Genomic DNA, 12,700 nt, shown 5'->3' with positions numbered 1-12,700 from the left:
GATTGCCTTTTGACATTGAAATCAATGTAAATTTTTTACCTAATCATCAAGACCCAAGTTGTATTTTTTACTTCAACTCTATTTTCAGGCAGTCCTTTTTCTTTTTTTAAATGTGGTATCTCATTTGCTCAAAAACCAGGTACAGAAACGTCCTTGGGATTTTACAATATAAAAAATTTAAAGGGTTGGCTCTGCAAAGACTTATGTCTATAATTAAATTCATACGTCCCAAAATTCCTGCAGAAGTCTTAACTCTTAGGAGTTACTCAGATGCTGGTTTGAGGCAGAAGGTGAGGGAATGACCCCTGTTACATCTACAGATACGGAAATGTTTACAAGTTCGTGTGTGTTTTGAGGACAAGAAGCCTAGTGATTAGAAATTACGAGAAAGTCCAAATTCCTAGAAATTAAGGAATTAAATCCAAGGATGAAATCCCAGACCCATTATAATCTGTGACAAGTGCTGCAAGTTTTCAGAAGGGCTTTCAGTCTTTTACATGTATAAAGAAGCAAGGAAGTGCAATTTTTCTGAAAGGTTAGAAAATAAAAGGGCACAAAACACAGCTGGGTATGATGTCACGAGCAGCACTCAGACTAACATAGCCAGAAATGGGCAGCAGAGAAGGAGCAGAAATCAGAAAGAGCAAACTCATTAAATACTTATAATGGAGCTGGTAACAATATGATTTTTCAAAAATACAATTTTACTGAAGTATTTTGTGGATGTTTTGATAGTTCTGCCATTCCTGCAGTGCTGATGGGGTTTTTGAGAGGACTGAATTGAAAATCTGACCTTTCTCTGAAAACAGCTATTTTGATGCAACTCGGTTTCATGAAAAGTTTCAAATCGTTTTTAATTTCACATTGGGAAATAAGCTAACATCATCTTCACAGCTGCTGTACAATACGATTTATGCCCTCTGTATAGCTTCTGCTCAGGAGAAAAGATGAGGGCAACAAATAGGATAACATCTAAAAGAGATAACAAGTAAGTGGGGTTTTTCAGTGTGTTAGATGATAAACAAAGCCCGGCATATTGAGCTCATTGTGGCTTTGAATTTACTGTTTAAAATTAGCAAACCTCCTTGCATTACTGAATAATTAATATGCATAAGATATCCCGTTGTAAAAGCTTAAAAGGGACAGAGCCCCTGATTGTAATACAGTGTTCTTAATAGCAGTTCGGTATCTTTAGGTTCAATGCAGATGCAGTTTGTACATCCAGTATAGTTATTTTTGTATCAGTGAATGTATGAAAACTTCATCTAAGTTTCTAAATAGGGGAAGTTACTTTATACTATTAATAATCATACCATTATGTGAAATAGTAATGTTTGCGATCAGCCTGGAATTTACTGGTGCACAGTACCACCTCCCATTATAAAAACTATGCCAAGGGTCTGCGCTTCTGAAATGGTTTCGGTGGCTGGAGTCCCATCTGAATCACTGACTGTATCAGGATGTCTGACACTTCTGCATTAGAAAGCAAGGAGCTTACTAAATTCTGAGTAGGTGTAAGTTACTGTCTCAGAAAAAATCTGAGATTTTCTACTGCTTATGTTTTTGTGCTGTTATTAGCAGAATCAAAAGCTGGAAATAAGAAACAAAATACCAAGATACCAAGTAGCAGTTGCTCAAGGGCAGCTCTGAAAATAGTGAGGTCATCGGCTCACATAGCTGAGATTCTCACACCTCTAATGTGTAAAATAATAAGCATGAGCAGGCTAAGGCAGTCCCACACAACGCTGTGGTGGGAAGTCTCTCTCGGATTTATATGCCTAAAAAAACAGGCTTTCTCATGACCTGCCTGTGGGTGACAATTCACTACAAAGCTTTACTGCATAAAAATGGAGCTGTTTGCCTGCTGAACTATGGTCAGTGGCTGGAGCCATTTGATGACTTTTTGGTGATGGTGGGGGGAGCAACCGTGTGCTTAAGAACAGCACAGTGTAAAATGGCACCGATACTTATCTTTATAAAGGCATAGTAGGAAATAAACTATACAGAAAAAAAGAGGAGGAGATTTTAAGGGTCAGAGGAGTAGGAGAAGATTAATATATATTTTTTACAAAAAAATATAGCAATTTTAAGTGTCCACACAAATTAGAGTTCAAGTGATCTTCTAGGGAGAGATCTGCATTTACCTTTTATTTTGATGAATTTATTATCTGCACTATGTGATTTCCATTCTGATAAAAGGCCAGATGCTATAATTTTGACTATGTTATTTTTCATCTGTGGTGGTGCCGTGTAGTAGAAGCATTTGTGTCCAAAGTAACTCATATCTAGAGATCCAGTCCAAATTATGACTTTACACTTGGAGCTGAATATTTCAGATTATTTAAAGACAGACAAGTGGAAGTAAAAACAAATGAAGAAAAACCGTGATCAGGAGGAACCATATGGTATTCTTGTAACAATTAAACTCAGTGCTCTACTTTACTGCACGTCTGCAGGATGCACAGATTAAACCCGTGTGCCCAGGCACCATGCCAAAATTGAATTAATGTTCCTAAGCTTTTTGTTTAATCCGCTTCAGTAAGAAGCGGCCATAGCAGAGTAAATAGCTGAGTGAAAACTTGGGGATGTGTTAGCACTTTACCCCTTTCCTAACCTCTCTCTCACTGTGTTCTCTCTCATGTGTGTTTTTGTGGGCGTAAGGTGAAACAGTCCTGAGATACGCAACGTGTCTCTGGTGTTTTACTGTGCATGTTAACAAGAGTTTAGGAGCCAGTAAAAAGATCCAAACTGCACAATGTCCCTTTTATCTCACTTCATAGGTTTCCAGTGCCATGAATATTCCATGATTATCCAAAGGTATTTTGCATTGCACCTCTCTAATGATTATTTTTGCAAACCTGACAAGTCTACATACACACTATGGAGAAAATTCTTGTGAAAGATCACTGTATTTTCCTCACTTTGTTTAAAAAAAAAAAAAAGTAAAAATCACAGGAGAATCTCACAGTCCTTTCTTACGTCTTATGTGCACATCCAGAGTGCTCTCACTCCAGGCTTTCTAGGCAGCAGACAGCCTGCAGCACCTGTTAGTTCCAGTACAGCACCATGCTAATGAGACTGCTTGGTTTCTAGTTTAGAGCTGTTGGCAGACTCCCATTTGCACATAGCCTTAAATGACCACCCATTGCTCTCGGGTCACTTTTTAATGGCTTTCTGTTATCATCAACCTGATCTTTTGAAGTACAAATCTGAGGAAAAAAAGAGGGTGAATGGCTAACTCAAAATACTGGCAAGCTGGAAGGACACGGGTCTATTGATAACAACCAGTAGGCAATCCTTTATTCCTACTTCAATTTTCTGTAGAGCCCAATAGTCATTTCTGGTTTGGTCTACATACTTGGAATTATTTTACAGTTACTACTTTTGTGAGACAGCCCTAGCTCCTAGTACTTGCCTCTCCTTTGATTTGTGTGGTCAAGTCCACTGCTTATATTATGTCCTAGCCATTCCGGAGTTTCTGGTATAGTTGGCAAGTTGAAGCTGACTGATGCCTTTGAGTAAAAAGAAGAAGAAAAATTAATTGATCATTCACTGTGTGCTTTGAATTAACCAATTATACCCCAAAATAATACATTTAAAATTATTCAGAGGAATAATTTTAATAAATGCATAATTTTTCAAGCTTCTTTATCTCAGAAATTGTCTGCCTTGATATAGGGCCCCAGGGAAAGGGGTTTAATTAAAAAGTAAGTTTTTCTGTCAGTCTCTGCTGAGTGCTCAGTAGACTAAACAGCTGCTGATTTTCTAATCTAAGTGTAACATGGTGCTGTTCGTCTTCTGATTTATCTCTGTATATCACACAAGGGAGCCAAATCTAGCAGGTCATGTTGGTGCACCTATCCTGCTGCAGAAAATGTTTTGTGAGGTTTGCCTACCAGACTGTAGGAATTCTCTAAGCAGTACGTATTTGCTAGCCAACATTCCTAATACTAGGTCTTTATTTAATTTGAAGTTCTAGTCATATTATACGTCACTAGCTCCTTTTATGTATTTTAATAGCATTTGTCCTTTAACAGCTGAGTCATACATGGTGGCTAGAAATTATTGCAAGTGTTGTAATAACCTTTTTAATCTTACAGGCAGAGACCTCTAGGTCTCTCTTATAAAAATGGGTTCAATTTTTTCAAAGGAGATCCACAGTAAAATAGGTCAGTGCCTCACTAAGCAAGTTATCTCCTGTTTTTCTCAGTGTAGACCTCACTAATCTAGAGGTGAGATAGCTTCGTGATCCATCTTTCAGACACAGATGTGGAATTAGGACAGTGGTAGTATCTGGGCTTCTGTGTTTACTGAAAGATGACTGTCTGAAGCAAGGGGATGTTTCACCTGCTGTGGCAGCAGGAAATCTGCAAATGTTGCAGCCTCAAGTGAACACTGATTGAATAATGCAGGTAGTGTGTGTGAAGGCCATGGCCCGTACATGTGTTTATGATTGTTACTGACACGTGAAAAAGTAGATCAGAAAATGACCCAATGGGGAACTGAGTAATTATGCTCCACTTAGCTCCTGGAAGATAAATTTCCTTTTATTAATGTTATTAATTAATTATTAATTATAAATCATACCGTTTTGCTTTCTCTCTTGAATCTCGCAGATTTCAGAAAGAAGAAAATATTAAGAAATGCTTGAAGTTGTTTACAATAGATTGTTAATTTGATATGCGTTTGATGGGGTGGGACGAATGACAGTATTTTATATTTCTATGCTTTTAGAATACTGTGTTCAAGAACTGTATAATCATTAGTTAATTAAGCACTCCTTTATGCACACAAACATTTACCTCCTTGTTACATGTTTTTCTGATCTACCTCAAAGTTTACTGAATTCTTCAAATAAACATGTATCAGTTCTCCATCATTTAAGCTGGAACGCAAGGATGTCTTGTGCAGATCTGAGTGCACAATGTGACATGTGATGCATCTAAGCAATGGTAGTCTCATTTCCAACAGAGCAACGTGGTCATAAAGCTCACTAAAATCAAAGCGTGTCCATAAAAATTAAACTTTTTGAACAAGCTTAATTAAACGCAATTGTAGAGCAGGTTTTTCAGGTGCTTTTTTCCTGACCTAAGTGATTTCCCTGGGAAACTCATCTTGGAGCCCGGAAGAAACCCAGATATGACTGCTGCTTATATGCTTCCCACAGAACTAGCTTTTTATCCTGAGCAGTTGTCGTTCCTGCTTCAGTGGAAAAACGAAGTCTGGTTTGTTTGGTGTGAGCTTATGCCAACAATAAATCACATGAAGTGCATGTGCCATTTCCTCCACTTTCCAATTTCAAATCCATAGGAATAGAACAGGAAGGATGGTAGTGGATTTATGCTCTTGTTTTGCAGATCTTGTTGCCCATAAAATTAGATATGAGGCAATAATAATTTTTTTGTTTTATCAAGATATGAATATCTCAGTCTTTTTCTGATTCCAGTGTTACTTCCTGTATTTTAGTATCTGTTTAATAGCATTGACTTCAGCGAGCTGGAAAAGCGTATACAGTAGTTACTGCCTAAATTTTTTTCCTATCCTTAAAGCTATTTTACATCTCTAATTATTATTTTCCCTCCTTTTCCCAAACAACTACCCTTTTCTCCCTCAAAACATAACCTTCTATGTTCTGTAATTATTTAAAGAGTAGCTACAGCTTATGATACAAAAGCTTGGCAAAGCAGTAAACCTTCCCAGTGGCACGGAGACACTCAAAAGGTCGGCAGCTCTGCACTGTAGGAGGTATTTGCAGGATTCCAGCAGAGACACTTGCGTACAGTTGTTACCCTGGAAGGCTGGGTTAAAAAAAAAAAACAACAAACAAAGAGAAACAGCAACTCCTAAACAAAGTTATTGAAAAATCCAGCATTGACTGCATATAGTGGGTCCACACTGCATTTCTGAGAAAACAGGCATGGACTTGAATAGTAGTCCTTGACTGCATTGCTTATTTGCAGATTTCCATCCCACTGCCAACAGAGATCTTTGATGATCGATGTTCAGAGAACAGCGTGCCTGTGTTTGGATGTCGATCTGTATGTGGAGAGACCACATGTAAAATCTTAAAGGTTCAGATTTGATTCAGACTAAGAGTAATTCAATTTTGTTGACAAGAGTGGTTTAAAACCTTTAGTTATAGCAAGAGGAAAGTCATATCCACAAGCTAATTTATACATTTTATGAAATTCTTGGAAGCCTAGTTGTGCCATGTAGTATATGAAAAAGATTTATTACTGATGGTTTTCAAATACCTCTGTCATGACATGATGGGTCCACGTAGCTGAATCAAGTTCTTGAAGGACACACATAAGGAAAAAAGAGTGTTACTGTCATTCATGTGCAAGTCTTCAGATATCACAGTGATGCCTTGGTCATGGCGTTCCTGTCTCTGTTCTTCTAATTGAAACTCAAGATGCATCTCTCCTGGACAGAGTCTTTTCCAAGGTGTTAGTGGATTTGCGTATGATCATGCGGCTTTGATTCTTAGGCACTTTAGGATCTTTGAGGGACACTGTACTTCCCTCAGGAAGTGTAAAACTGCAACCTATATTCTAAATAACTGATCAGCTACTTTGATTTGCGCATTTGACAAAAACACGCATAGTAATGTAATAAAAGGCTAGAGAGTAATAAAATCAGAACAGAATATGAATATAAATGAGTAATATTGTCAGCAGTGAACTAATGAAGCCTGGTTTCCTAGAGGTTTGAGCTTCGGGTTTTGATTTACTGATACCAAAAAGGTGTAAGATAGAACTGAAGCTTTTCTTGTTTTTGAGCTTTTACGAGGTCTTTGTGTGGACTGTTTCATATCTAATGAGATGTGACCTCTTTGTCACCCCTGCACTATTTCTAGTACCGTCTCTGTATTGTGCAGCTGCATAATTTCATAGCACATGTGGGAAATTAGCAAATGGTTTGTGAGTTAATGTTGGGAACAAATCACAGAATAGTAGGGGTTGGAAGGGACCTCTGTGGGTCATCTAGTCAAACCCTCCTGCTGAAGCAGGGTCACCTACAGCAGGCTGCACAGGACCTTGTCCAGGCGGGTCTTGAATATCTCCAGAGAAGGAGACTCCACAACCTCCCTGAGCAGCCTGTTCCAGTGCTCCGTCACCCTCAGAGGGAAGAAGTTCTTCCTCATGTTCAGACGGAACTTCCTGTGCGTGTGTACACGCACATGTGTGTACACGTGTGTACATTTTTGCACATAGACCTGTGCCACACGCAGTTGTGTAAACTCTACTCCATAAGCGTTCATAAGGCCAGTGGAGAGGATCGAACATGCAGAGAACTCTGGTTGGAGTTAATCATAGAATCAGAGAAACATTTAGGTTGGAAAAGACCTTGAAGATCATCAAGTCCAACCGCAAACCTAACACTGCCAAGTTCCACTAAACCATGCCCCTAAGTGCCACATCTACACATCTTTTAAACAACTCCAGGGATGGTGACTCTACCACTTCCTTGGGCAGCCTGTTACGGTGCTTGATAACCCTTTCAGTGAAAAAAGTTTTCCTGATACCCGGTATTAACTTCTCCTGGTGCAACTTGAGGCCATTTCTGTTATTCTATCACTTGTTACTTTGGAAAATAGACTGACCCCCACCTCACCACAACCTCCTTTCAGGTAGTTGTAGAGAGCAATAAGGTCTCCCCTCAGCATCCTCCAAACTAAACAGCCCCAGTTCCCTCAGCCGCTCCTCATCAGACTTGTTCTCTCCAGACCCCTCACCAGCCTCATTGCCCTTCTCTGGACACGGTCCAGCACCTCAGTGTCCTTTTTGTACTGAGGGGCCCAAAACCAAACACAGTACTCGAGGTGCGGCCTCACCAGTGCCGAGTACAGTGGCACAATGACCTCCGTATTCCCGCTGGCCACACTATTCCTGATACAAGCCAGGATGCTGTTGGCCTTCTTGGCCACCCGGGCACACTGCTGGCTCATGTTCAGCCGGCTGTTGACCAACACCCCCAGGTCCTTTTCCGCTGGGCAGCTCTTCAGCCACTCCTCCCCAACCCTGTAGCGTTGCATGGGGTGGTTGTGACCCAAAGGCAGGACCTGGCACTTGGCTCTGTTATTGAACCTCATACAACCAAACGAAACAACATTTGGTGATCACCAATTCACATACAACTGTTGCCTTTTATTAACTATTGATGAAAATGATCAAATATCGGAGATCCCAGCTTTTCACTTGAAGTCTTCTGTATTATTGGTGTATTGAAAGCTAAAGAAAAAGCAAAGGTAGCAAAGGCAAAATAAGCATGCAATATTTTTAATAACTTCTGAAAATGAGCTGAAGTGAATAATTCTGTGCAGTTGTTAAAGGAATAACATGGGGGATTTTGGTTTCTACTGGAGGAAGCATGAGTTTTGTTTTTCATATAAAAGGCAGTAATTTGTAATACAGTTTTGTTGATTAAGGCTTATAATCGCTATATCTTGCATGTAAATGTTGGTGAATGAAACATTGTCTTGAGCAATTTCTAAACAATTTGTTGGTTATATTTCAGAAATGATAAATTGTCAACAGCTTTTTTCAGGCTATTATAATTTTTACAGAGAAAATTATATTTTTAATCCTGCAGTAGTAACATATGGATCTCTACCAGAGCTCTCAAAATAATGTAGGTTTCAACAGTAACAGGTGCTTATGGCTAATGCTAGTCTGAATGATTTGAAGGCAATTCATAATGTCCAGAATTAAATTAAAACATGTACTAAAATGAAGCAACTCTTAGCAAAGTTCAACCCTGCAACCAGAAGATTTTATAGGAAGCAACTGGGAACCCTCAGGATGTACATCCTGGCCCTGGGAGAAGAAGGATTTTCCCTTTACCCTGGACGCAATTGCTATAGGATTTCATGGACGTGCTTCTACCTTTATGTGGTTTCACCAACTTATCCATATTTTATCAACTCACTGCCACCACCTTTTTTTCTGATCACTAAACCCTATATGCACCTATTCCCAAACCCATTCAAATCTTAATATTTTGCTGTGTTGTCTGTTGTGAGGAAAACAGTGTCCCAATTTGCACTCTAGTTATTTCAGCCTTAAATGGAGAAGGAAAGTGCCAAGGTCGTCCTGAGTTCACCTTCTGCCACTTCAGTGGTGAACCTGAATAAGAGAGAGACCCTCTCTCCTTTTCCTCACACGAGTTCATAGGTATCTAAGAGCCCACTAAATAATATAAGCTTGGTACAATTCCCCTTGGCATCATGTTGGTCTGGGGTTAGCTCAGCTGGATTTAAATAAAGTCCTGTAGCTCCATTTGATAATGAAAAATAGCATCTTTTCTATTTTAAAGACACTCTTTGTAATGCCTAGTAGTTGTAGTTCTATATATCTGTAAAGGTGTGTCTCACGGTATAAAGGTGGAACTTACTGAATTTTGTGCTTTGTTACAGCTGTTACAACTCTTATCATTTCCATTTCCAGTATAGTCATTAAGGTACCTTTTTAGAATCATTATGATTACTATACTTTTTTAATTTTTCAACAGTATAAACTCATTTGTTTGGAAACAGTAGTAGAAACCTTCTGAAAAAATACTCAGTTTCTAAAAACATACACAGTTGTTTTCATGTAAGTAAGTTGCTGTAGCTGGAGTCTGGAAGTGTATGTGGGTTTTTTGAAGCGTGTTTACAAATATCTCCCCATATCCATGCAGCTGTCATTATTTTATCTTTGACAAAATCAGAGTTATATATAAAGCTGGAGTATATAGCATATGAGCAGGTTGTAGAGGCTTCTGACATATTTGCTGAGAACTAATTAGAACATGTGCTGTTTCTGTGATTGCTTTGCATCAGGCCTCTGAATTTGGAGAGGAAAAAATGGTAAATATTTAGATTAACGCTGAGAGGACCTTTTTTCTGCCCTGAGCTATTTCTGGTTTTTAAGAACAGTAGGCTTGGATGTCTGCAAATGCTGTATTGTTTACAGTCAAACAGTGGATCAATACAATAATAAACACAGAACACTGAAGTTACGATTCCTGTTGATGGATCATGCATCTGAGGAAATCTTTATTATTAAGAAACTATGAAGGCCACTTACGGAGCACAACAAATAGCGTTTTTCCATTAGATTTCCCACATTTACACTGTTACTCTTGTATTCAATTAAATAAAACTGAAATCCACAGTATCATTTTAGATTAATGTTTCATTTTGATGTTGCAGGGAAATGAGGATAATTTTTTTTCAAAGGTATGTGTGACAACACTGAGATAAAAACTCAGTGATCAGTGCCCACTGTCAAAGCTGAACTGCTTCATTTCAGCCTTCCCTTAATCTTATGCTTTGTTTCCTGTGCAACAGTTCATAAGCAATGTGGAGCCTGCTTTTTATGGATATGCAAAGTATTAGTCTTTTGCGGAATCTGATTGTCAGGGTAAAATCCATTCCTCCTTCTGCAGCCCAAATACTTGGGCTCATTGTGGGTGAACAAAAGAGAGCCTGGAAAAGAGCACATCTCTTGTCTGTCTTGGAAAACCGCATCGCCCTTTCATGCCACTTGAGTGAGGGATTGGAGAAAGCAAATGCCCAAGCAAATACTTAATGTATTTTCCCTGTGCCTCATAATGACTTAAACAACTGTGTGCTGACCCTGTAAAAGCATCCATAGAATTGACTACGGTTGTTAAGTTTGGGATTCATCTGCCAAAATGTGAACGTATATAGCTGAGCTCAGCTTCAGCTGTCATTATAATAAAGGGAGACCTAGATGTTGGTAGTTGAGGGAATATCCTAGAAAGCCTGTGTTTATACTCTAAGTGTGCCTAATCCCCACCCTCCACACACACCCTTCCATTTTTTCTTGCTCACGTGTAATAGCAATTACGAACCCCAGCGCTTTTATAAAGTCACTGTCTAATCTGTTCTCTAAAAATAAACAATACATTCATATAGAAAAAGAGAGAGAGAAGCTAGGCTTGAATTAGAGGTCATAGATTCAGGATTAATTTAGAATTTGGCAGTTGGCTCCTATAAGATTGGCAAGGAGATTTCCAAAAGGCGGCAACTGTAAATTGGAAATAAATGGAAAAGGATTTTGTGAGTGGGAGATGGCTTTGGGTCTATAATACATATCTTGAGACTGACTTGCTCATAAAAAAGCATGTGTTTAATGTGTCCTAAAAATATTTAAGCCACATCAATCTTTGTATAGATACTTAATTTTTAAGGTTGGATTCTAGAGTGGCTAAAAATGAATTCAGCATGCATATCCTTGCCATCAGTATGAAGAATAAAAAAAACTGGATTTTCTTTTTCACATTCCAGACTCATGTTCTTGGAAGACGTTTTATGTTGTCTTTTGTGTCTAAAAAAAATTTTTAGTCCTTGCTATATCATCTGTTCTGTTATGTGGTATTGCTCTGAGAGAAGCTGTGGATCTGTCGTATTAGGAGGTAGTTTGGAGGCAAAGTGAGTCGCTGCCAAGAAGGCATTCATGTATGAGTATGTGAATTTGAGTGGGTGACTGAGATGTCCAGAAGGGGCACTTGTCTGTGTTCCTTCAGCTACTGCTGTTCCAAAGGTGGTATATGTCTGTAAATAAAGCAAGATGTATTTTGAATGTGCCCATGTTCTGCATCATTAGTTTTTTCACTGTTGGGAAACTAAACTGCAAGAATCTGAACATGTACTACCATCTGGCAGCTCAAGTGGCTCAAGTAAGGAGTGACAGCAGTTAGAAAAGACCACCTCTGAAGTATCTGTTTTTCTTTCTGATATTTTATTTAACTAAATACAGTAATCCTAATTTAGCTCAAAAAGAATTTAGCTCAACGTTAGTGTCATGTCTAGGAAATGGTCTCTAGGGCTTTAAGAAACCATTTAGTAATGACAGAGGAAGAGGGAAGTACGTGCCCAGAGCTGCACACACCGCATCACGCTGTAGGAACACGTGGCTAATGGCCCTTTTGGATGTATTATAAACTGCTGCCTGAGTCTGTACTTCCCCCATCTGTAACAGCCTGTGAAATACAAATGAGTGCTAACTTCTCTAGTGCCACTCTAGTGCACAAGAATTAGACCTCCTTGGGGATGATTGTTTGACATTATTCCTCACAGGTGAGATCTGTGCTTTTAAAATCCATGGACAAGAAATGCCCTTCGAAGCTGTTGTGCTAAACAGGACATCTGGAGAAGGTCATCTTCGAGCAAAAAGTCCCATTGACTGTGAAGTGCAGAAGGAATACACATTCATCATCCAGGCCTACGACTGTGGATCAGGACCAGGTGGAACAAACTGGAAGAAGTCTCACAAGTGGGTGAAAATGAGAAATTTTTGTTGCTGTGGTATACATTTACTCTACAATGTAGATCAGATTGAAGGGCTCCTTTTAATATTGTTGTCAGGTTGAAAGCAAATAAAACCCAAGATGAACCATTGTTGCAATGGTCCATCCACTTTTTATTCCTTTTTTCTTTTAGAAAATATTTTTCTTCTTTGCCTCCTGCAGTTTGACCCATTCTGCAGTGGTGCCAGTTGAAGTTTTTAATAGGATCCTAGTTCAAGTGGAGAAGTGCATCTCAGTTTTGGTTTATTTTTCCATTGTTGCTGTCATGTGAAATACATTGGCTAAGCAGATCATCCAGGACATGGAAGCTAGCTTTTAATCGATACGTACAAATTCTAAATAGGTTTTTTCTCTATTCATCTCATTTCAAATGGTAAGAAAA

At 38.8% G+C, this 12,700-nt stretch overlaps 1 protein-coding gene across 6 annotated transcripts in view; it reads left to right on the top strand.

The window, feature by feature from the left end:
• The window catches only part of CLSTN2 (calsyntenin 2), a 527,602-nt gene that overhangs the window by 426,526 nt on the left and 88,376 nt on the right, over nucleotides 1–12,700 (top strand). For all 6 annotated transcript variants that reach the window (XM_075417512.1, XM_075417511.1, XM_075417510.1 and 3 more), the window contains one exon: nucleotides 12,089–12,284. In XM_075417512.1, coding sequence (XP_075273627.1) covers nucleotides 12,089–12,284 — 196 coding nt within the window. The remainder of the gene's footprint in view (nucleotides 1–12,088; nucleotides 12,285–12,700) is intronic.

The sequence above is a fragment of the Opisthocomus hoazin genome, chromosome 4, assembly GCF_030867145.1.
Source record: "Opisthocomus hoazin isolate bOpiHoa1 chromosome 4, bOpiHoa1.hap1, whole genome shotgun sequence".
NCBI classification, from domain to species: domain Eukaryota; kingdom Metazoa; phylum Chordata; class Aves; order Opisthocomiformes; family Opisthocomidae; genus Opisthocomus; species Opisthocomus hoazin.
This window is presented reverse-complemented; position numbering and strand designations above follow the sequence as displayed.